Source organism: Strix uralensis, chromosome 16 (assembly GCF_047716275.1).
Source record: "Strix uralensis isolate ZFMK-TIS-50842 chromosome 16, bStrUra1, whole genome shotgun sequence".
Classification (NCBI taxonomy): domain Eukaryota; kingdom Metazoa; phylum Chordata; class Aves; order Strigiformes; family Strigidae; genus Strix; species Strix uralensis.
Window position 1 is genome coordinate 6,207,577 of NC_133987.1, and position 24,223 is coordinate 6,231,799.

The following is a 24,223-nucleotide window of genomic DNA, read 5'->3' on the forward strand; positions in this document are numbered from 1 at the left end:
CAGGAAGGCCCTCAAATATTAGAGACACTCAGCCCAGCTGACTTGAATTTTCACTCATAGCTGAGATTCAACAACTTTGTTATATATTAACATGCAGCAAACTTTATCCGCAATTACAGCATTTACTCCAAATTCAGAATGAACCTCCTAAGAATTAATGCAGTAACATAACCCGTATGATAGATTAGGAGCCAAGTTATTTTAAACCAGGTTCTTTATATATTCTAGTAGTTTGTGTCAGGTCACCCTTCTACTCCAGACAATCTTACCGAATGACCAGATTGTTCAAAATTTCATTGTAATCAGAATTCACTGGCATTTCTTATGCTGGCCCCATTAATGAAGGTTTTCAGGACTAGTCATGTTTTCAGTTCTTCCTAACTGAAAACATCTTCAGTAATGTGATGATTAACATCCTCCCACACAGTCTTCTTGCAAAGTGACTGTCATCTTCCACTAGTCTCAACAGCTCGGAGGCTGAAGTTACTTTAAAAAGAGATTTAAAAAATAAATAAAAAAAGAGCAACATCTTCCAAAATGGCCTTTCTCTCCCCCTATTCCACCTGGAGCAAAGCCAAGCTGCCATTGAACAAAAAAACCAGGATTGTAGTCTCAGCTATCAAAAGCACGGACACTTTGGAAAACCTACACGGGAACTGACCTGCTCCGCCACTTCCCGGCTCATTGCCAGCGCGAGCTGCAGCTGGAGCTCCTCTTCTCCACTTGTCTGAGGCCGGGCCTGCTCGAGCTCCGAGGAAACTCGAGGGGACGTAGCTGTTGGAGACAAAACCCAGCAAATTTAACACACCAAACAACAAGATGTAACAGGTTCGATGATTTCTCGGACCAGACCAGCCCATTTTCACACAGCTATTCTCAAAGGTGCCCAGCACAGCAACAGGCCCCTGGGTGCCAGGGGCCACCGACTTGTCGATAAAGCTCGTACCAAGGCTGAGGTTAACAAGTCAGAACAATTAAGCAGGGAGAACTCTGTAGAACAGTTCAATTGCTTTAAAGGAAAACAAAGAATTTTTGTGTTAGTGGGGTTGTAATACCAAGAAGTATCACCAATGAATGCTGGATACCTTGTCTCAGCATATCAGAGCTTCGGGGGGCAGGACACTGACTTATAAAACTATAGAATTAATTGTTCAAGAAAACATTTGTTGGTATTTCTTACATCTTCCAAAGTCTGTAAGGATTTGCTGGGAGTTGGCCAATATCAGGATAAAATTGGATACCACCCACTTTTCTGTAAAATAATACAGTCTTAATGGGACAGATAAAGAACTATTCTTAACTGCTAAGCAGGCTCAGACACAAACAAGCCAGCTATTCATACTCAAAATTTACAAAAATACTGTCTCATTCTCTGTAAAAAAAAAGTAAAAATGTTTGGTATATTGGCTAGAGGGGTGGTTTGGTTTTTGCTGTTGGTTGGTCTTTCTTTGGATGAAGACCTCTATTAGCTAACAACTAGCTGGTAATCTCCCCCCCTCCTCCTTGAATATCAGTCAAGCTTGACAGCTAAAATATAGAATTTCTCAACACACAAATCTTCTTTTACTGATCTTTTCACTACAGTAGCATGCAGAAATTCCCATCCAATGGGACAACACTAGTCGGTTTATCACTATACAGTAATTCAACAATTTTTGTGCTCGCTCTCTCTCACATAATTCTCTAGCATCCAAATCATTTAGACAGAAATTTTATCTTACTTTGGCAAGAAAGTTGGTATTTAATAGTTGGAATGGTAATTAGTTTGGCACAATATATATTGACATTTAATAAAGATGAACCATATTTTTAAACTAGCATATTGAGCTCAAAGAAATCAAGTTCCTTCTTAATAAGTCAGCTGGGCATGTAAAACTAGATTGCCAAACTGTAATTTTAAAAATCACTTTTTCAGTCACTACTTTAATCCTCCAAATACTTCCCAGTCTTGTCTCCCTCTAAGTTTTAGGTCAAAATGACATTACAAAATAAAAAGTGCAGCCTTCTCTCTCATCCATCAGGCCAGAAGGAAGGTGACTCTCCATAAACAAGGAATGACCTTTCCTTTCCACCGTACACCCAATGTGCCATCCCATCCCATCCCACTCCATTCCTAAAGGGACAAATTAATTTATCACACAGAACGATTCTTCCACGTTGTGCTGATCTCGAAGCTTTCAAGCCAACCAGACACTCTCCTTGCTTCACATAAAGCTGTTACTCATACCTCAATTCTATTACTTTTTCAAACTTTCTCATATAAAATAGCTAAATTTAGCCTGCTGCACAAGTACTTTCTGCTCCAACAGTCACAGACTGGCTCTCCGATATATTATATGGACTATTACAGACCTACAGTAGGAATAAACAGGACATCAGATAACAGGATGTCTGAGAGCATGGAAAATACAACCTTAAAATGTTTGTAAAATTTGAGTATTCTAAATATGAAAATAAAGAGAATTAAAAAGAAACCAGCATAAAACTCAATGGGAGGTTACCAAAAGGTAGCCAGCAAAGCATTTTACGATGATAGATAGGATGTTACTGTTAAACAGAGGGTAGTGTAAGAACTGAAATAGGAAAGAACCAGTTGAAGAAGAGATTATGTCATACTGCCTACCACCGAGGAAGTTTACTAACAGTTTCTCAAGAACTGGCTTTAAGACCAACTCAAGAAAAATTATGCAATAAACATTATGGAAAGATAATGGCTGAGAAGAATGGTCAAACTAGAGGGAGAAACAGGAATATTAAAAAACCCCAGATGACTGAGAAGGAAAATGGGCTGATACAGAGAAAGAAAAATAATTTCTCTGATGACCACCTTCTGCTAATTGGGGGCATCGACTGCAAGTGACAGAGATGTAGAGAACTTTTAATACTAAAACATGTAACTCCCAGCCACTCACCTAATACAGGTATTACTAACATTAGCACTCCCGCGTCAAAGCACCAGTCAGAATTCATCTAACAAACCAAATGCAATTCTGGTCATTCAAATTCAAGATGATTTCAAAACAGAACAGATGTGGAGACCTACCCTTCCGAGCAGAGAGAATATTTTATGTGTTTATCTTTGCAAAAAGAAGATGGAGTAGTTTATGGTTGCTAAATATATCAGGCTTGCAAATACTATGGAGTGACAAAAACTATTTAAAATAAAGGGACAAGAACTAATGGTATAAACTGACCATGAATAAATCTGAGATACAAGTAGAAAGAAGTGGCTTTCCAGCAGGAATCACAGGAGAGTGTCATACTGGTTTAAAACCAGAGCTGGATAAGCATACAAATGGAACACCAACATAGTCACCTGAGAACAGATGGCAACTGGACTATGATCACGCAGGTACCTTCTGGTCTTCCATTTCTTTAACTGCAATTGTGGGGAAGAATGTGATTTGCTGCAGTTTTTGCACAGGAGTTTTTCCATCTCTGCTGACAAAACTACATTCCATAACAACTAAGAAGCTCATAGTAGAATGGCTTTAAGATGACGTGAAATGAGTTAACTTTGTTGATCCTCCTCCCATTTCCACACGAAGGACGACTTACTGAAAGTGCTCACCAGTTTCAGTTTTTAACAGCACACAGCATTTTTGCACTAAAAAGCTGCAAGAAGCAGGAATTGCACCCTACTCATGGCGGGTCCTCTCCTCCCAGCCACGCACAGCATAGGCAGGCTTGCTTTGGCAGAGAGCTACATGACCTCACAGCTCCCAACAGAGACCAGCATTCAGCGGCTCCGGGATCTGAACACAGATAATAAGGGGTCTCACAGATATAGCTTATTTCTTTTCACTTTTAGGCTTTTCAGCAATTCATTCTACTTGGGTTTAGTAACTCTAAAAGGCAAGTTAGAGCTCCTTTTACAAAAAAAAAAAAAAGGAAAAAATTATCAATTTGAAATTCTTCCTTGGGCCTCACATTAAAGAACATTAATAAAAATGTTATTTTACATTTAAACTTCTACAGTGGTTATAAAACCATGTACATTAAATAGCTGTCAGCATATTTGTTGAGAAAGGATTAAGGGCAATTCAAAACACTGTTCTTCGTAGTAATCTGACATGTTTTTATCCAGCAACTTCACTCCTAAATTCCCACAGCATTATCACTGCCCTTCTATGTTGGCCTCATCCTGCACTAACGTTTAGTCGCAAGGATCTAGCATAAAGGTTATTGCCTTAGTAACAGTATCGCTGCCACACAAAGAATCTCTTATCCCACAGCACATGACAGTTAACTCAGATGTTTATGTAAGATGGGACTCAATAGATCAATTCTGACCTGCTAAGCCCTGCTTTGTTGCTGCTTTGAGAATTTGGAGATCCCGGCCCCCCCAGGCTGCCCCGAAGGAACTGCGTGGGTATCTGCTGCTGCAGGGAGCCACACCACGGGGCTGTCTTCTCAACGAGACTCCAGCTGCAGTGCAAGGAAATCATTTCCAACCTTAGTTAATCGCTAAAGCAGGATTCTGCTCCACCATCTGTCTCTAGTACGGGCTGTGACGTCTTTCATACGTATCTATTGGTAATTTACTATATTTTGGCTATATTAAAAGCCGTCTATAGGTTTGGTTAAGTTAGTGAGTTAAAGTGTATAGAGTACACAGCTAGAAAGCAGAGTCATTATCTACACTAATGATAAAAAAATCAGGCCCAGAATAAAAATCAGAATGGGTATTTTAATTCAGAAGTGCGTGCTTGGTTTTTGGGTTGGTTTTGTTTGTTGGGGTTTTTTTAATGTCACTCTAGACCAAGTGATGGCACAGAGTGCCATGGAAAATAAGCCAGAGCTTTATAATTTGCAGGTGGCATTCTTAAGAACAGAATTCAGTTCTTAAGTCACATTTGTTCAGAAACAAAAGCTGCTTCCTCACTCAATCAGTATGCCTACAAAGTAGACAAAACCAAGGCTGACTTGAAAAATTAGAATAATATCAAGGTAAGAACTTAGAAACTGATAGCAATTCACTCGGGAACCAAGCAGAGATCCCATTCATCAGTCTTCAAATGAAAGACTACCCAAATAAAGATGGGATACTTTCAAAAAGCCAATCTAACCTCTCCAATCATGAAAGGGCATGTGCAAACTGCTTAATCTAGAAAGAATTGTGTAATCCACCTTTCCATAGGGAATTAAAAGAGATCTTTCAAATACAAGAGAATTAATAGCACCTATTAATGTGACAAGGTGGAGCTGATCAGCCTTACTGCATGATTTCTAATTGCACTGAAGCAGACAGAGCACTTTTGAAAATTAATTTAATACTGAACAAATGCTTAAGACTTTTGTCATAAAAGAGCATTTCTTTTTCTCTCAGGTGATCCCTACACTCATCCTAATAGACATAAATAATTTACTGCAACTACAGAAACCTGGTTACACCAATGGCATCTCCCGCCTTTACTTAGAGCACCAGAAAAATAAAAGTATGATGAGAGGATTAAATCAAGTTGTCAAGTGCCATCTGACAGATAACACAGGAGTCTACCACATTCCTTCAACACCTCGAACTACAGAAATTATCCACGCAGCTCATCTAGATTCATTGCTGGATGATATGCCGTATATTCCTTAAGATGGAAGGCCAGAGATGTATTCCAACCTGCAAAGATGCAGAACAGATTATAAAAAAAACCTTGAAAAACAGGAGCATTCTGAATTTCTTGTGGTGTTAAACCCAAATCAGTAATTCCTCTGAATTATTTTCTCCTCCAAGCGAAAGGGGAGACAAAGCTGAAATACATGAGTGAACACAAACTTGCTGACGCTTCACAAGACTGTTTTTAAGTGAGCCAACTTAATGTGAATAATCACTGGAAATATTAAAACTCAGCTAAAGGAAATTGCTCCCAAAAATCTTTACAGGTAAGGTTAACAGACTTGGCACTTCACAAGATCCATAAAAGCCCTTTTCAGTCCATCTTTCACCAATCTTTTATCAGACGGGCTGTATGTATAATGAATCTGAGTTCTCAGCCAAGCGGCCTACCTCCAGGCAAAGCGCTCCTCTAAAATCAGGTCACACTGTGCACGTTGCGCTGTTCCCTACTCTGCTGCGTTTGTGTAAATGAAATCAGGACATTAAAAAACACACCAGTCTTGGTTCTGCCAACGTTTCTAAGCGCAAACCCAAATCCAAGGCAGCAGATGGCCAAAGGAAAGGACATGTACAACCCAAAATAACACAGGCAGGTCCTGGTTTAGGCCTAATAGCACTGGACCTCTAAAAAGCGGGGCTTCAGTAAACTTGGTTTTAAAACATGAAGGCAGTACAGGGAGAGGACCAGCACTTTCCAGGGTTCCTTTGAAGTTGAAACTAATTCAAACACACTATCTTCTGGAGGCAGGGATACCAAGGAATTGGCTTTGTCAGTCACTTCCCTCCAGGTCGAGTATTTTTCCATCATTTTTCCGACTCCTGTAACCAGCTCAGCTGCAAGGAGCTGCAGCAGACCACGCTGCCTCCTCAGCAGCCACAACTCAACTGGGACAATCTGGGTAGGTCTGCTAAAGGCTACACCACTAACCTCCTCCCAAGACAGCTGAGAAAGAACAAGGTAATCCAAGTCCCTACGCTCCTGACCCGTCTCCTAAGAGCTTCTGCAGGCCTGAGGTGCTCGAGCACAGCGTTTTGCAGGTACTCTGACCAGTCTGCCACACAGCAGTGACTGTGGGTTACGCTTCTGCCACGCTGACAACTCCAGTGTAACCACAGAGTAATATCCCTGTGTCAGCCCCTGCTGAAAGAATACTTTAAAAACATAGTTACTAGATGAAAGACTTTATAGTTACTAGATGAAGGACTTTATCAAGACCAGTAAACTCTAACAAATGCACTCCCAGGCTTGAAACAGCATCACAGTTCAGATTTAAGAGGTCTATATTAAGAACACCCTATTTTCCCACATGCAGCTGTACATCCAGACTCCTGTTTAAGTGGTCATTGGCAGCTGTAGACGAAACAAGGCTAGGAACAAGAGGCTGAAGTTTTCAAAACTGGGTGACTAACGTCTAACATAAAGGCAATATTTAGACAAAAAGCCAGATGAGGGGTGGGGAACTACTGCTCCCAAAGATTTCAAATATTGACCTTATATTCTTTTCTCTCCCCAGTAGGTTTAGTTTCAGCACCATGCAAGAACATTCCCTTAATGTGAAATAAAACCTGATATCAGAGTTCATGGAACTCCATACAATTTAGGCATTTTCCAAAATAAACAAACACTTTTAGGTATTTTGTCATGGAATACTGAATAGCTCCTAATCTGAACATTAATTGCCCCTGGCTTAAAGCTGGAAGATAGCCAATTGTCCTCAGTATGTCAGAAACTGTTGACAAGATGGAGGTTGGGAGGAGCTTTATTTTTGCTTTTAGCTTTACGGTATCTCTCCTGGCTTCCATTTACAGATTATGAGATTAGATAGCAAAAACATACTTTTACAAATGTTTGCATCAACAGTCAGTAATATTCACATGCCATAATGTACTCCCTAGAATTATACAAGCTTTACAGCACAGAGATCTTCAGGGCCAACAAAGTCATTAAGGCAAAGCTTTGGGGAAAAGGATTTTATTAAAAACTGTCATGCTTCACCATTTCACTTCCCACAGTTTCTGAAGGACTGTTAGAGATGAGATGAAAATATCTGCAAGGAAATGGGGAAAACATCCTTATTTGCCCTTGTGTTGTGCCTGCAGCAGTGAGGGATGATGGTACATCAGTCAAGAGATCCTTTTCCATCTTGAATTCTCTCACACTATACAGGCTATCGATACTTCTTTTATTTTGTCATAAAGGATAAATTTGGGACACAAAGACCAGCAACTCTACAACAAAAACCTTTCTGGCTCAGCCTCAAATACAAAACCCAATTCTTACAGGCACTGTCAGATACAAGCCTACACAGATGCTTAAGAAGCTAAAGAGCGGTAGTTTGAGCATTGCAGTGTTTACAGCCAGTGTTGCACACTGCAGCTAATTCAACATTCTGAAGAAACGGAACAAAAAAGGTCCACTGACTTTTCCGATATTGCACTTTCAGTAACTGACAGAAGGGGGAAGAGATCCCTCACACACAATCCAGACACATTATCCACTGCAAGTTACTTGTTCCCCTAGTGATCTGTGCTGGAGAAACTATTATATTAAGCTCTTTCAGCCAGCTCAGGCTTCTTTTCTTCTGCAAGAAAGTATCAAAATTGAGGAGATTTTATAGCCAAATACCATCTTTTCAAGTAAGGGGAACGCATTCTCAAAATCTGCAATCCCCACCCATCACATCTAGCAAGGAGCAAAAGTAAAACACGCTAATACCAAAACACTGAGAGGTGAAACATTTCATTTAGCTACGCTGGTAAAAAGGCTGTTACACTCTCCCAAAATTTATTTATATTTGAATGTTAACAAGACATGCTAAGTATTTAGCAAAGAGGGTGGATATACATTTTTAATAAGCAAATCTCATGCTATAGTTTGCAAATCTAAATGCCTCTGATCTCCTCTTCAAAGGCCCAAAGGAATGAAAGACAATTCTACCAGAATATACAGTACAGCAACCGCATCTTAAAACTGTTGTAAGAAGAGTATTTCCCAGGAGCTAAGTAAAACTTAATTCCTTTTACATACTTTACTGAATCCATATTTTCAGAACAAAAGAAGGGTATCGTTATAGAATGAGAGAAAACATGATTGGTACAATCTCTTTCACTTTAAATAATGAAAAGCATCTTTTCTATTAAATTTAGAAAGCACAAGAATAGCCCTACATTTATGTAACAGATTAAATGTCTGGATTTTGATGAAACTCCTTCCTCATTTCCTAGGATAAAGGACAACGCTCCACACAAAGTTTTCCACTATTGGAAGCACTTAGCACAGCTGTTTGGTAAGGTGCTGGTTTGCTTTGCTATACTCAATTAAACCATACAAGAAACATATTAAAACTTCAAAAGATACAGATCAGAAAAACTAACAATCATCTGTATTTTTGCTGAGAGATAATTAAGTCCAGGAGAGTCTACAACAGAGGAAGAACCTAAAGAAAAAAAAAAAAAAGCCTGAGATTTCTAAAGCTTCTTAGGTACATCCTTAGGGGGAAGGAAAAAAAAGATTAAGAAATCATTACCTCAAAAGCAATCCTGCAAATAGAGATATACAGCAAAGTCATACACAGACAAATCAGAGTATCCCATAAATCAACACTTTGTACTGAAAGAATAAACAGACTTGCTTCTTGACATCTGGTCCCCCATCAAAATTCTTAAAAGTGTCCAAGGAACAACAATTCAGAAACACACCCTGCATTGCTCAACCCTTGCTGTGAGGAATAGTTTGAAGCCTCTGGTAGCATTTAACATGACAAACAATAGTTACATGCACTAATTAAAGTTAAGAGCTGGTGAAGAAATAACCCTGTGGAACAAACCAAAGATGTGCTCAGCATACCTTAGTGACTATTATTTCAGTCCATGAGCATCAGTTAAAAACAACAACATTTCAAGCTATCTCCTAAATTAAGAATTCTTGTTGTAGTTGACAGAGATCTACAGACCTCAAAAGAAAAACTGTTATTGTTGTGATAGCAATATACAGGTTGTCCTTTAAAAATTCACACTGAATCAGTGCTCAAGTATGGTTATTAAGAGGAAAACTATGATGTTTGTTAGTCCACTGCTAATTAAGAGACAAGATAAAAATTCTCATACCTGGAAACCTTCATCCACTGCTTTTTGAACCCTGCATCCTAAAAATATTTCCTTTCAAAAAAAGTAATTTTTCCTGCTCTTTTCCATAGCTTTAAATGGACAGAGATTTTCTTCATCCTAGCTCGATTTGTCCTGCTACCTCCTACTGCCTTCCACAGAAAATGTCTGTACATGTCGGGGTACTGACAACATTCACGTATTTATAATTTGAGAAGCGCTTTGGGACACAGGACATGACAAACTTAAGATTCTTAAAACTGGTGCTCAATCGATTCATCACACTGGCTCAGTTACAGTCCTCCACACACTATACGCATTCATTTAAAGAAAAGATTTTCCTTCAGAATTAGACCACAACCACTGACATTCCAGCCAAAGCAGCTTTCATCAGATCATTACTTATAGTAAGAAGGATTTAGTGCCAAATCAGGCCTCTTCCTAACATGACAGGGAGTTCCCCCAAGCAGTGGTATAAAGAATCCATTCTTCCCACACCATTGTATTATTATTTTAAGAATGAAATACAGTATTTAGTACTGATACTTGCATACCAAATGCTGATAGTATAAATATTTAAACATAGACACATTCAAAGCATTACTACTCTAAGAACTGCTGAGCAAGCAAAAAAGGAAATGAAATACTAATACTCTTCCCAAAGTGAAATAGCAGCAACATAAAGAAAGTAGCAAAATGATGCAGGAAATACTCTGCATTTCTAATTTTTTCCTGAATTATACTTAACAAAAAGAACTCAACACAACAAATTTTTGAGTACTCCTTTTAAAACTAGAAACAAAAAAAACCCACCCCCATTCACAATCTCCCTACTGAGGTTGGGGGCCCTATCACATCAAACGTTGGAACATGTTCACAAAAGCAGCTTGACAATGCTACCTTTGGGAATCGACAGTAAACAACCGCTTTTAAAATTGATTTACGTCAGTACAGACATCCTCTCCAAAACAAGCATTTAACCAGCCATTCGAAGAGACATTAGTGCGTCGGAGCAGGCCTACAAAGATGCAGCCGTTGCAGTCAGAGTATTAATCCTCCTAGCAGGCACCGTTTACTCTCCCGTCTAACAGCAAATCAGAATACAAAATCTCTCAAAAGAAAAGGAAGAGAACTTCTTCTATGTGTGTCTGCTTGTACTTACAGCCATGGTAGGATGCTGGGGATCCTCCAGACTTTCCATATTCTTGCTCCGAGTAGCTGGTGGATAGGTTTGGCTGACTGGAGCCTCGGCCGAAGGTGATCTGATTACTGCCCACTCCAGTGGCCACCTGAGCCATGCGTTCTTTGGTCTTCAGGGCTTGGGCCCTCTCTGTCTTGAGTCGCTCGTCATCCTTCAGAAGAGACACCAGCTGCTTGGATTTCTCCCTCACATTGATGCCCTGGTCTTTACCGTCTCGATCAATATACTGAAAATCTTTCAATGTCTGGATAGCAAAAATATTCTCTTTACACTGCTGCGCCACTCTCTCAGAACCAGTTTTAATCAGGTAATCTAACAGAGTAAGGGCCTTGTATACGTGTCGCCAGTTCTTGCCATGGTCATTCAGTCGTTTCCAGATCATGCTCATAATTTCAGAAAAGGCCACAACATTGTAAGTCAGATCTGCTATTTCAGTCATTAATGAACTGGAGGGACCCCAGGGGTCATTTGAGGTCGCTTCTCGAACTTTTATTTCGGCCTCTGAATAATTGTTCACAATGTTCTTCATCTGCCGTCTAATAGACGAAGTCGTCATTTTTATTTCCCTTTTTAACAAGACAGATTCCAGAACACAAACAAAAAAGGGCTATATTTGCTCTTCTATGAACGTTTCTGAACTGCGAAGGCTCCGTATCAGTGGCTTATTTGTAACGCGTTCCACTACAATCATTTCCTCTCTTCAAGAGAATGACACGAGAAAATGAAAATCATGACCTGAGTAAGGAAAGAAAACAAAGCACGTCAGTTGTGTCTTTAATTATTCCTTCATGGAAAGCAATCTACATACACTTTCGAGAAATTTTTCTAGAGTTAACTCATGAATTTTGTCCCTGAATTTCTTCAGGGCATCGGACTTTGAAAACAACTTGCTCTTCTCACAAGCAATATTAAACATTGAAGATTAAAAACCTGAACTGCTGAACACGGCAAAAGCAAGAAGATATCCATGTTGATGCAAATGCAAAATTTTAAAAACAAAACAGAAACAAAGTCCAAGAAACGACTTACGGATTTAGTTTCCAACAAGGTAAGACCTATCTAGAATTTTTAATTACAGAAATTACAATGCTAGCTTGCAGAGCCAAGCTGAAACATAAGAAATTCCACACTTAGCAGCCATTAGCTTCCCTCTAAGAGTTGACAACTGCAGCCTGCTACCATTGCTGTAGGAATCAGCGTACTGAGAGAATAGGCAAACTTCCTAAAAATCAACCAAGCTATTTCTGAAACCTCAGGTAAGTTTAAAGCACACTCAATTTCAGAGCAGAGATCTTGAACAGTGCTCTGCATTCCGTTGAGGCCTCAGGAAGAGAACTGAGCACCAGGACGATGCACTCCAACTCAAGGTGACCTTTATTGTTAAGCAGATTAGAGGGGAATTTTTTTTTTCCAAATGCATTTACTTTGTGCATTTGACAACACCCACCAGATCCACAGTTTCAGCTCTGTGTGCCTTTCACAAAGCACTGAAGAATTTTTAATTATATGAAAATGGAATTGTAAAAGCAAAATGACTGGCAAGAAAATCCAAGGACAAGCTCTAGAGCTGGAAAGCTGTTTCATTTATTTATTTAAGGTCACTGTTTCAAGTAAACAGAGGCCTATTAAGCTTTAGAATACATTACTTGAGTGAACTGGCAGATTTTGCTATTACATTAACACAAAATAGTCTTTGATATTCACCAGTTGCATGAACACTAAGCACTGATTCTGTAACGGAACTTGCCACATTAATAGAGATTGCACATTCAAGATGTCCTCTAATAATGTTTCTCCAAACACTCCGAAGAAGCAACAGCATCACTTACAAAAGACACTGGAGAGAAGTAAAGCACAGATGTCAAGCCTAACATAGTTATCATTCTTCAAATTACTACAGTGCCATTTAGAATGAAAGCAGAATTAAGTGTCAACTTGGACAGCATGCAGCTCTATGACTTTCTTAGCATAAAGGCATATGCCCTTCTTAGAAAACCATTCTGGGCAAGTTAAACTACCACAGAACGGGTCCACTGAGTTACTGGTATTTTATCTTGTTACACTAAAGGTTTGGCAGAATAAAAAACTATTATGACATCATGGAAAATTAAATGAGATCAACACTAAACTTCAGGTAAACTGCAATCATCCTGGTGTTCTCCCCAGTATTTAAAACCAGCTGTAGGAGAATGTTGATCTTTTGTCAGATAACTAGTTGCAACAGGAATAAAAAGGGGCATCTCTTCTCCCAGGCCATTTACAGGTTTCTGCATTATAAACTCAGAATTTGAAAAGGCTGATCCTATATAAACATTCCCAGGTGCTCATGATTGCTGCTTCACTCCAGAATTTAAGTGTCCAAACCTGTTGGCTCACCTGCCCTTGTGATCACTCTCTAATGCATTGCTCTCAAATGGTGAGGCACCCATTAAAAAAAAAAAGGGCAAAACAAAGAACCACCACCACAACACACACACACACATCTTACTTAATCTAAACCATTTCTTTTTGTCAATAATGGATTAAGGCAAGTTCACCGACAAAGCTGAAACAAGTTATCCAAGGAGGTGGCAGCATCTGGTAGAAAGATGATCACAAACAACTAAGAGCAGGCTGCAGGCAGTAAGTTCTTTAGCTGGTAAAACTGAATCCAGCAGAGGTTACAAGCGCCAGTCTAATCATGAACAGAACTATACTGATAATATGGATCCCAGATCAGAAGATTGCAAACCCGCCATGAGGACTGAGCTTGTCACCCACACAGAAAAGCAGTAAATAACATGAAAAATCAAAAACATGAGAAGTATGAAACCTTCTAAACCAGCTGGATAAAAAGTCCACCAAGCCCAACATCCTCAGACACAAATCCTCACATAACGGGTACGAGAAAAGAACATATATATTCCCTTGCCTTATATTATCAGCAGCTTAGGCACCATAGATGCATCCTGCAGTGGAGCAAGGGGCACACTGTGTCTCTACCAACCCCTTTTTTGAAGCCACTTGTATTTCCCATTTCACCCTCAGCAAGCACGCAACAGCAGTGCAGTGACCACACTACACAAACAAGTACTTCAGCTTAAACTTGGGCATTTATTTGCCAAGCTGTAGACAGGGGGCATGCTTTTTAAGAAAGAATAAGCCAACACCAGCTTCTTTACCTCAGTCACGATTTTACAGACATTGGCCATCTCCTCCTGAACTGAGGATCTCCTGAAATTCAAGCCCTCTATTTAGAAGCTGCTCCCAATCTCCGATCATCCCTGATGTCTTTCTGTGCACTGAGTACACTTCCATTTATTGAGACATACGCAGTTCCAAGCACTCTACATTTCAGATTTGGCAGTAACAAAAGTTATTATCGCAACACAGTCATTTACTGCTTAGATTTCCCATTCTTCATCAAATACTTTCTAAAAGTCTATTTGCCTTTTGGTAGTTGTGCACATGAAACCAGGGTCCTTTCTTCTCCCTATGCAAACGCACTGAGGCTATTTCATCTGCCATTTTATCACTCAGCAGATCTCAATCTTTCTCCCTTCAAGATTCATTTCAAATTTGACTAATTTGGTTCACTTTAGCCACCTTATTATTTAGAAACGATCTGGAAGAGGGAGTATTTGCAAGAGCACTGATCTTTGGGAATAACCCCTCACTGTGAGAACCAACCATTTACTCCTAACCCCGTTTCCTGTCTTTTAACCCGCTGTAAATCTATGAAAAACATTCTTGTCTTATGAGAGTTTCGTTTCTTTAAAGGCCAGGGACGAGAGGCCTGACCAAAATATTTTTAAAAGTACACTGTACAAGCAAATGCCTCACCTATGTGTACCTCCCCAACTAAAGAAAAAGAGCAGTTTGTTTTATTACTTGTTACAACTTCACAAGCTTTTGAAAAAAATGACTTTAACACCACACGCGATATTTGCAGAGGTAAATTTTACAATACATGGGAACACCTACTAGTCCTATACACCACCAAGTTTGGCCAATGAAATAAATACCTGAAGAGTGAATCATAATCAGAACATAAGCAGGCACATGGACAATCAGGGTGCAATTTCACATGCTATCCCAAGCTAATTGTTAGCCAGCACCAAACCCAGTGGCCTCCCAACCCTCCAACTGCTTCTTCTCTCTCTTGCATCAAATCTAGCAATGACACAACAGCACAGTAAAACTAATCAACTTAAGGTCTCATAGAAAATTTGCTTTTTAGGGCTGGTTTGTTTTCTGTCACATCAGTGAAGTGACCAGGCTGCACAGCGACACAGTCACAAGCTCTGCTGCAAGGCAGACTGTGAGAAGAATAAAAACAATCCAATCCTGGCCTCACTTTTCGAAGGAGTTGATTAAACACAACATAAAGCTGTCAAGCTCTGAAAAACAGCAGCAGAAAGTGAAGAGACTTCATTACTGCCCAACTACACCAGATGCACTATGAACCTGTGCACCTGGTTTCAGAGAAGAAACCAAACGAACAACGGCAGGACCCAAAGCCCTGCTGTGCTCTCCAGACAGGCTGTAGCTAAATGAAGCAAAAATATTCATGGTTTTGCTGTAAAGCATGGGCAAGAAGCAGAATAAAAATTACAGCCTCACCAAGTGCAGAAATGGTTTGGAGAGAATCCTGCATTTGGGACATGCTTAGGATTTATTAGCTGAATTACCAACAAAGCTACACCCCAAAAGCAAGTGAGCTTGGAGTACATACGTGTGCAGGAGCCCCAGTTTATGGCAGCCCCGTTCCCCAACCTGGAAGCTTTGCTAGGGGGAAGCTTCTGAAGAAGGCTACTAGCAGAGAGTAAGTCTGGAAAAGCAAATGTAAAGTAAACATTTCAAGAAGAGAACACATTCAATTAAGTGAAATGAGCATTTTTCACTCTTCCAGAAAACTAAAAGATTTCACTTGTTCTGTAATAGACTTGAAAACCATTAATCCACTAATGCTGGCACAATTCTTTACCTTCATATCTTTGATTCATGAAAACAAAGGCATTTAATGAGAATCACATTAATATCTATTTTCCCTTTTCTTGATGGAAAGACATGTTTTCTAATCCTGTTCTACTTTTAACTCACTGAAGACAATTTATTCTAAACTTCATTTTACTCTATTAAAACGCAAAGCATGACTGGAGTAGAATGATGATGGACTTTTTATCCCCCCCACGATGTAGCTGTACCAATATTCGAGATAACTATTTTGGCAGTAGCAGTAACGCTCACTGAGAACTCTGTATACCTTTCAGTATCTGCTTTACAAACTCTCTGCTTCCACACCACACAAAGGAAGCATTTTACTTGATTACTACAGGTCTCGGAGCACCGTAACAGCCTGTTTTATGAGTAAGAGATCAAAAAGCTAAATATCCCTACTGCATAAAAGTGAGAAACCATTTCTAACCTTCGATCAAATACTTACATAGAAAGTTTACTTTTTTTTTTTTTCCAGAGTCCTCAGTGAATTAACTTCTCACAACAAACCACAAGGAAGTACAATGCACTTGCAACTTCAGCAAAAATCTGAGTTTGCATTTTTAACAGTACAGTTGCAAAGAAAGCAAAAAGTAAGACTAGTTGATTAAAGCTGCTATTCCTTGCTAACAACAGGAAAAGGGCTATCAGCTTGAACAGATTTCTTTAAAAGGTTAAACAGAGGGGAAGAGGGAGTTGTTAGTCTTGTTCAGTTTAGGTGAGCCTTCCTCATTTTCTCTTCCTTGGCCCTACTAGCCATCTTCTCTGTTTTATAAGTAGCTTGTCACCTTTAAATAGGTAGAAAAGGAAAGATACAAGAAGGTGAAGCTCACCTGGGCTATCAAGGGTAACCTGGAGGGGAATGCCCCATTTCCTTTTTCCTATTCCAATAGTTTCATGACACAAATAACCCCAATGAATTCACATGGTGCTTTTCTATATACAATGTGCAGACAGGAGGAATTCTTGACTGAACTCAACAGTTCTCTCTCACAAGAGATTAAATTCAGTAAATGATATCTACAGGAGGAAATTATCTTTAATTTGCTAAGACTAACACAGAAATGAGGCCAAGCCACAAAGTCCTTAATAAACTTAGTTCAAAGAAACAGCCATATAAATCCACCTATATACAGGCTTTCAGCAGAATCCATTCAGATCTCTGGAATGTAAAACTCAAGCCAGGGTTTGTCTGCACTGATAAAATGCTCTTTGTAACAAGCCTGAAGGTAAATATATACATAGTTCAGCTAAGTGTTGACTGGAAATATATGGAAAAGCCTTTAATACCAAGTGGGCCATAAAAAGTGTGAAAATTAACACTAAACATAAGAAGTTCACCAGAAATTTGCATAAAATTTTAATTAACAGTATTATAGACAACATGTATTAGACATTTAATGTAACATATAAAAAGTGAATTTTTGAAAACAGTTATTAATCCAGTCATTCTGTGATCTCGAGGCAGTCTCTACAGACACCTTAATTTACATAAAGATATCACCCCTTTCATGAACTACACGAAAAGATAACTATGAGTTTTCATCCAAAGATTCATACTGCAATTACAGAAAGATATTTTTCTGGTCATCACTAGACAATACAATCCTACAGCTCAAGCAGGTTTCTTTATTCAGGTCACAGGACAGTCCTCAACAGCTACGTGGCAACCAAGAGACCAAAACACCGCAACAGTGGGAGCACTGGTGGGCTACGGGCCATCGCAGGCCAGCCACGCTGCTGAGCGGCTCTGTATTATGAAAGCCCATCCTCAGTATCAAGGGATCTGAACAGCACCAGCTGACATATTTGCATCCCACTATAATTTCAAAGGAACCTAAGTGAATATAAAGCCTTAAAAGAGCCACCAAGAGCCTCTCCTGCCCAAGATGTGCTGAGGCAGCTGCCAGGAGAAGTTCCAACATGTTATAAAGCCAAAGCGTGTGCCTTACCTCTAAGCTGTGAATACACACAAACAGCTAGAGATCTGCTCTCCTTGCTATCAGGGTGGAATGACAGAGGCAGGCGATCCTCAGGGACCTGTATTCCAGGATAAATTGGAGAACCCAGGGCCTGGAGAGCCAGTCTGCGAAGAATGAGGCTAAGAGGAAAGCGTTGCCAGATGCTGACTAAGGAAGAAGTTCCCCCAGACAGACAGACACGGACACCACACCTGCACAGAGCAAAAAGCACACACGCAAACACAACCCCAATCCTAACAATAAATCAGCTTCTATTTATAGCAAAGAAAAAGGATTCCCATTGTCTGAAACTGTAAATTCACATCCTAGTTTTCTTGTGGTAGCTCATTAAGTGTACAAATCCAAGCGCACTGTACTTTTAGAAATTCTTGTTTTCCACAGGCAGGAACCAGAAATCTTTGACAAAAAAACGGAGCACAAGCCTTTATTTAAAATTCAGGAATATAACAATCCGGAACAAATGATATTTTTCTTATATCCAACACTGCTAGAGAAATTTTCAAACTTATTCTCTTTCACATTTTTTTCCCCCCATTCATAAATAATTCTTACAGAACAACTGGATGAGCAGAGGATATCATTATATTGCCTACAGTATAATATCCTACTGCAATACAAACATTGTTCCCAAAACCAAACAGGAAGAGGGGCAACTGTACGTTGTGGTCACTTGGAGAAGAGTACTAAGAGAAGCGAAGAAGCTTGGCACTATACATAAAAGCCAACAAGTAGCACACTTATTAGCTCTCTCTTGGTATTGTAGGGCAGAGAAAACAGCAATTCATGTGAGTAAAACAGTAAAATGAAGACACTGAAATTACCATCAATGGCCTTCCTCAACCTTCAAAATTATTTAGGAAATGAGTTACAAATACACATCGGCAAATGGTTTGAAGAACAGGGTTAACTCCAGAAGAAAGGTTTAATTTCCATTTTTCACAGCTTAAATGCTTGTCTCCTCAGTGTAATTTCTGAGAAGAGGAAATGGTTCAAAATTAAAAGTTTTGGAAGCTTTCCACTCTCTTTTACAAATGAGAGAACAAGGTCAGCTTTCACAGACAGCAGGTGGCCAAATTATTTCTTTATTTAAAGAGTTAATGCTGAAAGATAATTCTCCTTCAAATTTATGCATATTCATGAACCCAAGGTTAGCTTCTACACTGATTTTACAGTCATGCCTCAGACTCGCAGAGGAAAAACTAACTCCAGCTTGTATGGCCATTTAGCCGTAAAACAGATTTAGAGCCACAAATTTGTTTAAGTTTTCTCTGTAACACCTTTTCTTACCACATGTCTACTTAAATTACCAGGGCAGGATTTGAGCTCAATGAAAAGCTTATCTCGTTACTCACAAAGTCTACAGAAAGGGGGGGGGTGGCAAGGAGCAGAAATCTAACTTTCATCTTGCAGCCTACACGGCAGCACTACGTGGCCACTTTACTTCAGGGACCCACCAAGCCAGAGTCGCTGGTGCTCTGACATTCATTTACATTTGACTTTGCAGCCTGTAAGGCAGCTGGAATTATTGACAGCGTGGGAAGCAGCTGCAAATATGCTCTGAAGTGCTGCGAAAGGGGACAGCCTGTGTAAGAGCCATGCAGATCACCGCAAACGACCCAAATCCAACCTACACTGGAGATCTAATTTTAGGATTACAAGCTTTGACAGCATCTCTTTAAAAATAACACATTCCTCCTTCTATGGCTGGGTCAAGTGTCATTGACAGTATTACCTGCATTTTACACGGCAGATCTGTTTATTTTTCACTAGTAATACAGCAAGTACCGGGTGTGTAATGAATAACAGAGTATTCAGAATTACAAAACGGCGTAAGGTCAAGCCATTACGCACTGAACCAGAAATTCTAAATGCAAATTAATCCAACATGGAAGTGAAAATACCTACCCAAACTCTCAAAAGGAATTTCTTCTCTGGGGACTACCTACTTGAATGAAAGCACTTTGTCTTTTATTCTCACAAACAGAGTAAGAAAAAAAAAAAAAAACCAAACCACAAACACCCAATGTGTGCCTTAACAAAAAGGTAACAATCTGAAATAAATCCAGTGTACTGGGTATATTTGAGTAGCATTTACAATTAAATTAAAGGCAGCGGAAGACATTTCTCTCCTTCCATATTTTCATTTCGGAAAGGAGGAATATACCTGATATTCCTGCCAGAGGATGTGTCTTAGAATCTATTACTAATTAGAAAAGTCCAGGCTTGTCACTTAGGCTGCTTACTGGGTGACAGGCACCTGCCAAAGGGAAGCCATTGTATCTCCTCTCCCAACAGCTCAGGGCCCTGACAGATCAGCTTGAACACAGGAGGAACTGTAAATAATACAACCTAAAGGTTACAAGACCACAAAATGTTAGCTATATTCTTAAGCCGCAGTGTTTTCTTATACAATTGCAATTTTTAAAATTAAAAGGTGACAAGAACTACTATATTCATATATATCTGTGCTGAAGCATCAGACTTGATATTTTGGGAAGGTACCTGCTACTTACAATTACCTAATGATTCCATTAACTAAATTCAGTTTGCACTTTATTATCATGAAGCAGACGTGACCATGTGCAGTTTCTCCTATCCACCTACACACCACAGACATGAAACCACATTAATAAATTCAGTAGGCCAAAGGCAAATGCTCATCATGACAAAGATTAGGGGGGAAAAAAAAGTTTAACTCCCCATGTTACTACTGGTAGAAGCTGAAAGACTAATTAATAATTTTACTTTATGACGTGATTTTCTAATGAAAAGGATTGTTCAAGGAACAGTGCAAGGTCTGCAAAGCTGTATCTGTCCATGCATCCAAAACACTACTATTTTCTTCAGTTTAAATTAAGTGTACTGGCTGCTAGCACAAACTAGAAGCCTGTAAAGAAAAGGGAGACTGATTTATTGTCCCACCTATGTCCATCAATGCCCATTCAAGGCATAAAACTTCAAGTGCCATCACTTATAGCCACCACAGTTGCACACTCATCTTGAAAAGTCAACATGTGCTCTTAATTCAACTATCATAACTGGTAAAAATTAATGTAAGGTTACTTTAACCCTCAGAAATTAAGCTACATGCAGCTGTATGCTCATGACTAATTAAGTTGCTATAAAATTATAAAGCAGTAAACATATATCCTAAAATCCTCTATGCACCCGTCTGGAGGAACGTTTTGGCCAAAAAACAGGGGGTTTGCACTAGCTTTTACCATGCAGCAGTCAGGCTCAGAGAAGAACTGAGGATGTGGCTTCACATTACACTTTATTCTCAGCTGGCTGAGAGCTGCTACTGAAGGCAGCGTCCTGCTCCTACCTGCTCTGCCATCACCCGCCAGATCTCAAGATAGAATCGGTTCAGCGAGCTGATCTGACAAACCAGGGGAGGTGAGGGGGAGATGGATAGCTGGGGTTTCTGACAGATCAGGTCACCAAACCAATTAGTCCCAAGGTCACTCTAATTACTTTAAAGTACACCTCAAATAAGGAAAGTAACATTCATTTCAGCAGCAATCTACAGTTACATTTTACAGGGCAAAATGTAAAGCTGCACCTTGAAAGCTCAAATTGCTGGTAAAGATGATGGTTTAGATTTGGGGCTTGCTTTCAGCAGATAGCAGGGCAAAAACTGGAAACGGTGCATTTTCTGGGAAATTGCCTTTTACTACCCACAGTTTCCAAAATCTTTTCCGAACAACCCTACCTCTTTCCCTCTCCCTAACAGAGCTGTCTAACGTACCTAGCCTCACCACCTTGGCAGGAAAAGCAATTCCACCCAAAGGAGCTCTGCTGGGCAGAAAGTATGTGCCCTCTCCTCTGGCTGCACAATAACCCTGCCACCAGCAGCCTGGATTTAGACTCGGTTATGCTTGACATGAAGCAGCACTCAAAAATACTGCTAGTCACTTTGGTCTACTTCAGTTCCTGATTTTGAGCTATATTCTTAAGTTCATCTTTGATGGAAGTGAATCACTAAAAGACCAAACAAAAAAATCAGCACATTTGATAAAAGGATTTTTCCTTATTACGCTACTTAAAACTTTCCAATTCCTTCATTCAGGCACTAATAAGAATCACTCCTATTCACAAACGCAAAGATTTGTTATTATTTTGCTTTATTATTATTTTGTTGATTTTTGTGGAATTAGGGAAAAAAAAAAATGGCTTGAAGATACCAGTGAATCCTACATTCTCCCATGCAGATACACAGAAATTTTCAGCTGTCATTGTAACAATTCCTGAAGTCTTCCAAATCTATCCTTCAGCAGTAATATTCTACCTACCCTCTTATCTATTCTGGATATTCAGACGGAAAATTATTTGAGTGGGAGGTTAGCTTGCTCTTCGCAAAGAGGATGACAAAGACTTGTTACTCAAAAGCATCTGTGCCTGTTCCATTATCAAAGGTCATTTTCTTCCAGTCGGCTCTTGCAGAGAACATGTTATACCCTCTCAGCTTTGATACTCTGCAACCAGCAACGCTGTACATGTCCTCAGGGCTCCATATACATCCTGTAAGGAGTCTGCATGTAGAAGACAATACGACCATGTGTAATCCAACACTCAAGCCACTGGTATTTCTGAAGCAGCTGATTATAGCTTGGGACATGTAAAAAAAAAGAGATGCAAGTAAATCCCTCGTGTAGTACTACTACTATCTGTACCTCCTATAGCTGCCTGGTATCCCTGCACTGTTGAGCATTCTTTTAACCACTGTTTTAATGCAAGTCATTAAAACCATTCTCTCTCTTCAGATTTATAAACAGAATAAGAAAGTGACTTAAAACCTCACCCACTCCATTTTCTAATCTTTTTTCAAGAGCATTCCATCTAGTCCAAATGCACAGAAGAAATTCTAGCCCATTAACATCCACCAGCTAACAGAAGGGTAATGAATTCATCAATATTGCTAAAATGCGTGGGTACAGTAGCATGCTGAATCATTTAGTAACTACATTTGCTGCAAGAAGAGCTCAAACAACCCGCCTTACCCTGTCAGCAACCATCTTCCTGAAGGAGGAAAAATGAATGTATTAAGATCACCCTCAATTTTGTTATCCCTCTTGATGAGGTTGGTGGTGTCTCTACACACCAGTATCTGCATGCCGACCAAATAATATCTGATGTTGCTCCCCTCTGGACATCATCTTCCTTAGCCAAGCCACCTGCACACTTGCAAGAAGCTCTCCTTGCTCATTTTTCTGCAAATGACAATAAGGACCTGGCTTTTCCTTGCTTGTTAATGTCCAGGTCAAATATGTTAAGTCTTGCACTGAGTTTTCAATTTGCAAAGGAAAAAAAAAAAAAAAAAAAACAACAAAAACCCACACACTGTAACAGTGCCACAGACTTGACTCCGATTTTTTTTTTCTTTGTTACCTATTTACAAAGCTATGGAGGTACCTCATCTTCCTCCAGCAAGAAGTCTTCCTATCGGTCAAAAGTTCAAAACATAAGAAAAGCCAAAAACTACCAAAATCAGTCATTCTTAAGAGAAAATACATTATGAACTAACATGAAAGTGTAACTACCAAAAAAAGCCCACACCTGTGGCTGGAACTACAGGCAGAGTAAGCATCACGGGGTAAAAAGGGAGGGAAGAAATCATAGTATGGAGTACAATGGTATTAAGTTATTGTTCTCGTAACAGCGAAAGGAAAAGGTATTTATTCTTTTAAAAAAAATCAGACTTAATAATATAAAGAAACAAAATTATCCTTAAAGTGTAGATTAGAAACTAGTTTGTTTGTTTTGCCTTGTTCAGGTATGCCAAGTCTGGTCTTTGCTGCTTCACTGCAGTTTTAAAATGATAGTAAGTACGCTGCACTTTTGTTTACACTTTCAGTTATAATGGTATCTACTCTAATTAAGTCCAAGAATAAAAAGGTTTTTGTTAAGGTAGCCTTTATAAGTCAAGTGCAATTAATTCAACTCTCAATACCTTAGCTTCCTTAATATAGATAATGTCTTAGAATACATACACTTACACATGTGTCTACATATCCTTAACTCCCACGGCTTAATTCAATTAATACTATTAAATCTTTAATGCTTAGCTTCAAAGGCTTTTTTTAATTTTTAATAGCTCTCATAGGTTAGCACGAATGTTTTAAGTCTTTCTACTATATTTTAAATAAACTCCTCTTTTCTTTCCACTTTGATGTTTGCCTTTCTGACAACCCTATACTCTGTGAAGCTGCTGGAACTTTGTTTTCTGTGAAATGATGACATTAAAAACTCAAAAAGTTATGTTAATCACTGAGCTGTAATCAGGGATTTTTTTTCCTCTCACCTGCCCTCTGGGCTGGGAGTTGGTAACAGAACCACTTTAATCAAAAC

At 39.3% G+C, this 24,223-nt stretch overlaps 1 protein-coding gene across 7 annotated transcripts in view; it reads right to left on the reverse strand.

The window, feature by feature from the left end:
- Positions 1 to 24,223, reverse strand: part of EPN2 (epsin 2) — a 46,751-nt gene that overhangs the window by 13,692 nt on the left and 8,836 nt on the right. For 2 of the 7 annotated variants that reach the window (XM_074885526.1, XM_074885524.1), the window contains exons 2-3: positions 10,878 to 11,651; positions 662 to 774 (exon numbers count right to left, since the gene is read on the reverse strand). In XM_074885526.1, the coding sequence (XP_074741627.1) occupies positions 662 to 774; positions 10,878 to 11,472 (708 nt within the window). In that variant the 5' untranslated portion in view covers positions 11,473 to 11,651. Of the gene's footprint in view, positions 1 to 649; positions 775 to 9,718; positions 9,840 to 10,877; positions 11,652 to 17,845; positions 17,864 to 24,223 lie in introns of those variants that run through there. The other 5 variants (XM_074885525.1, XM_074885522.1, XM_074885523.1 and 2 more) reach the window with 4 other exon arrangements.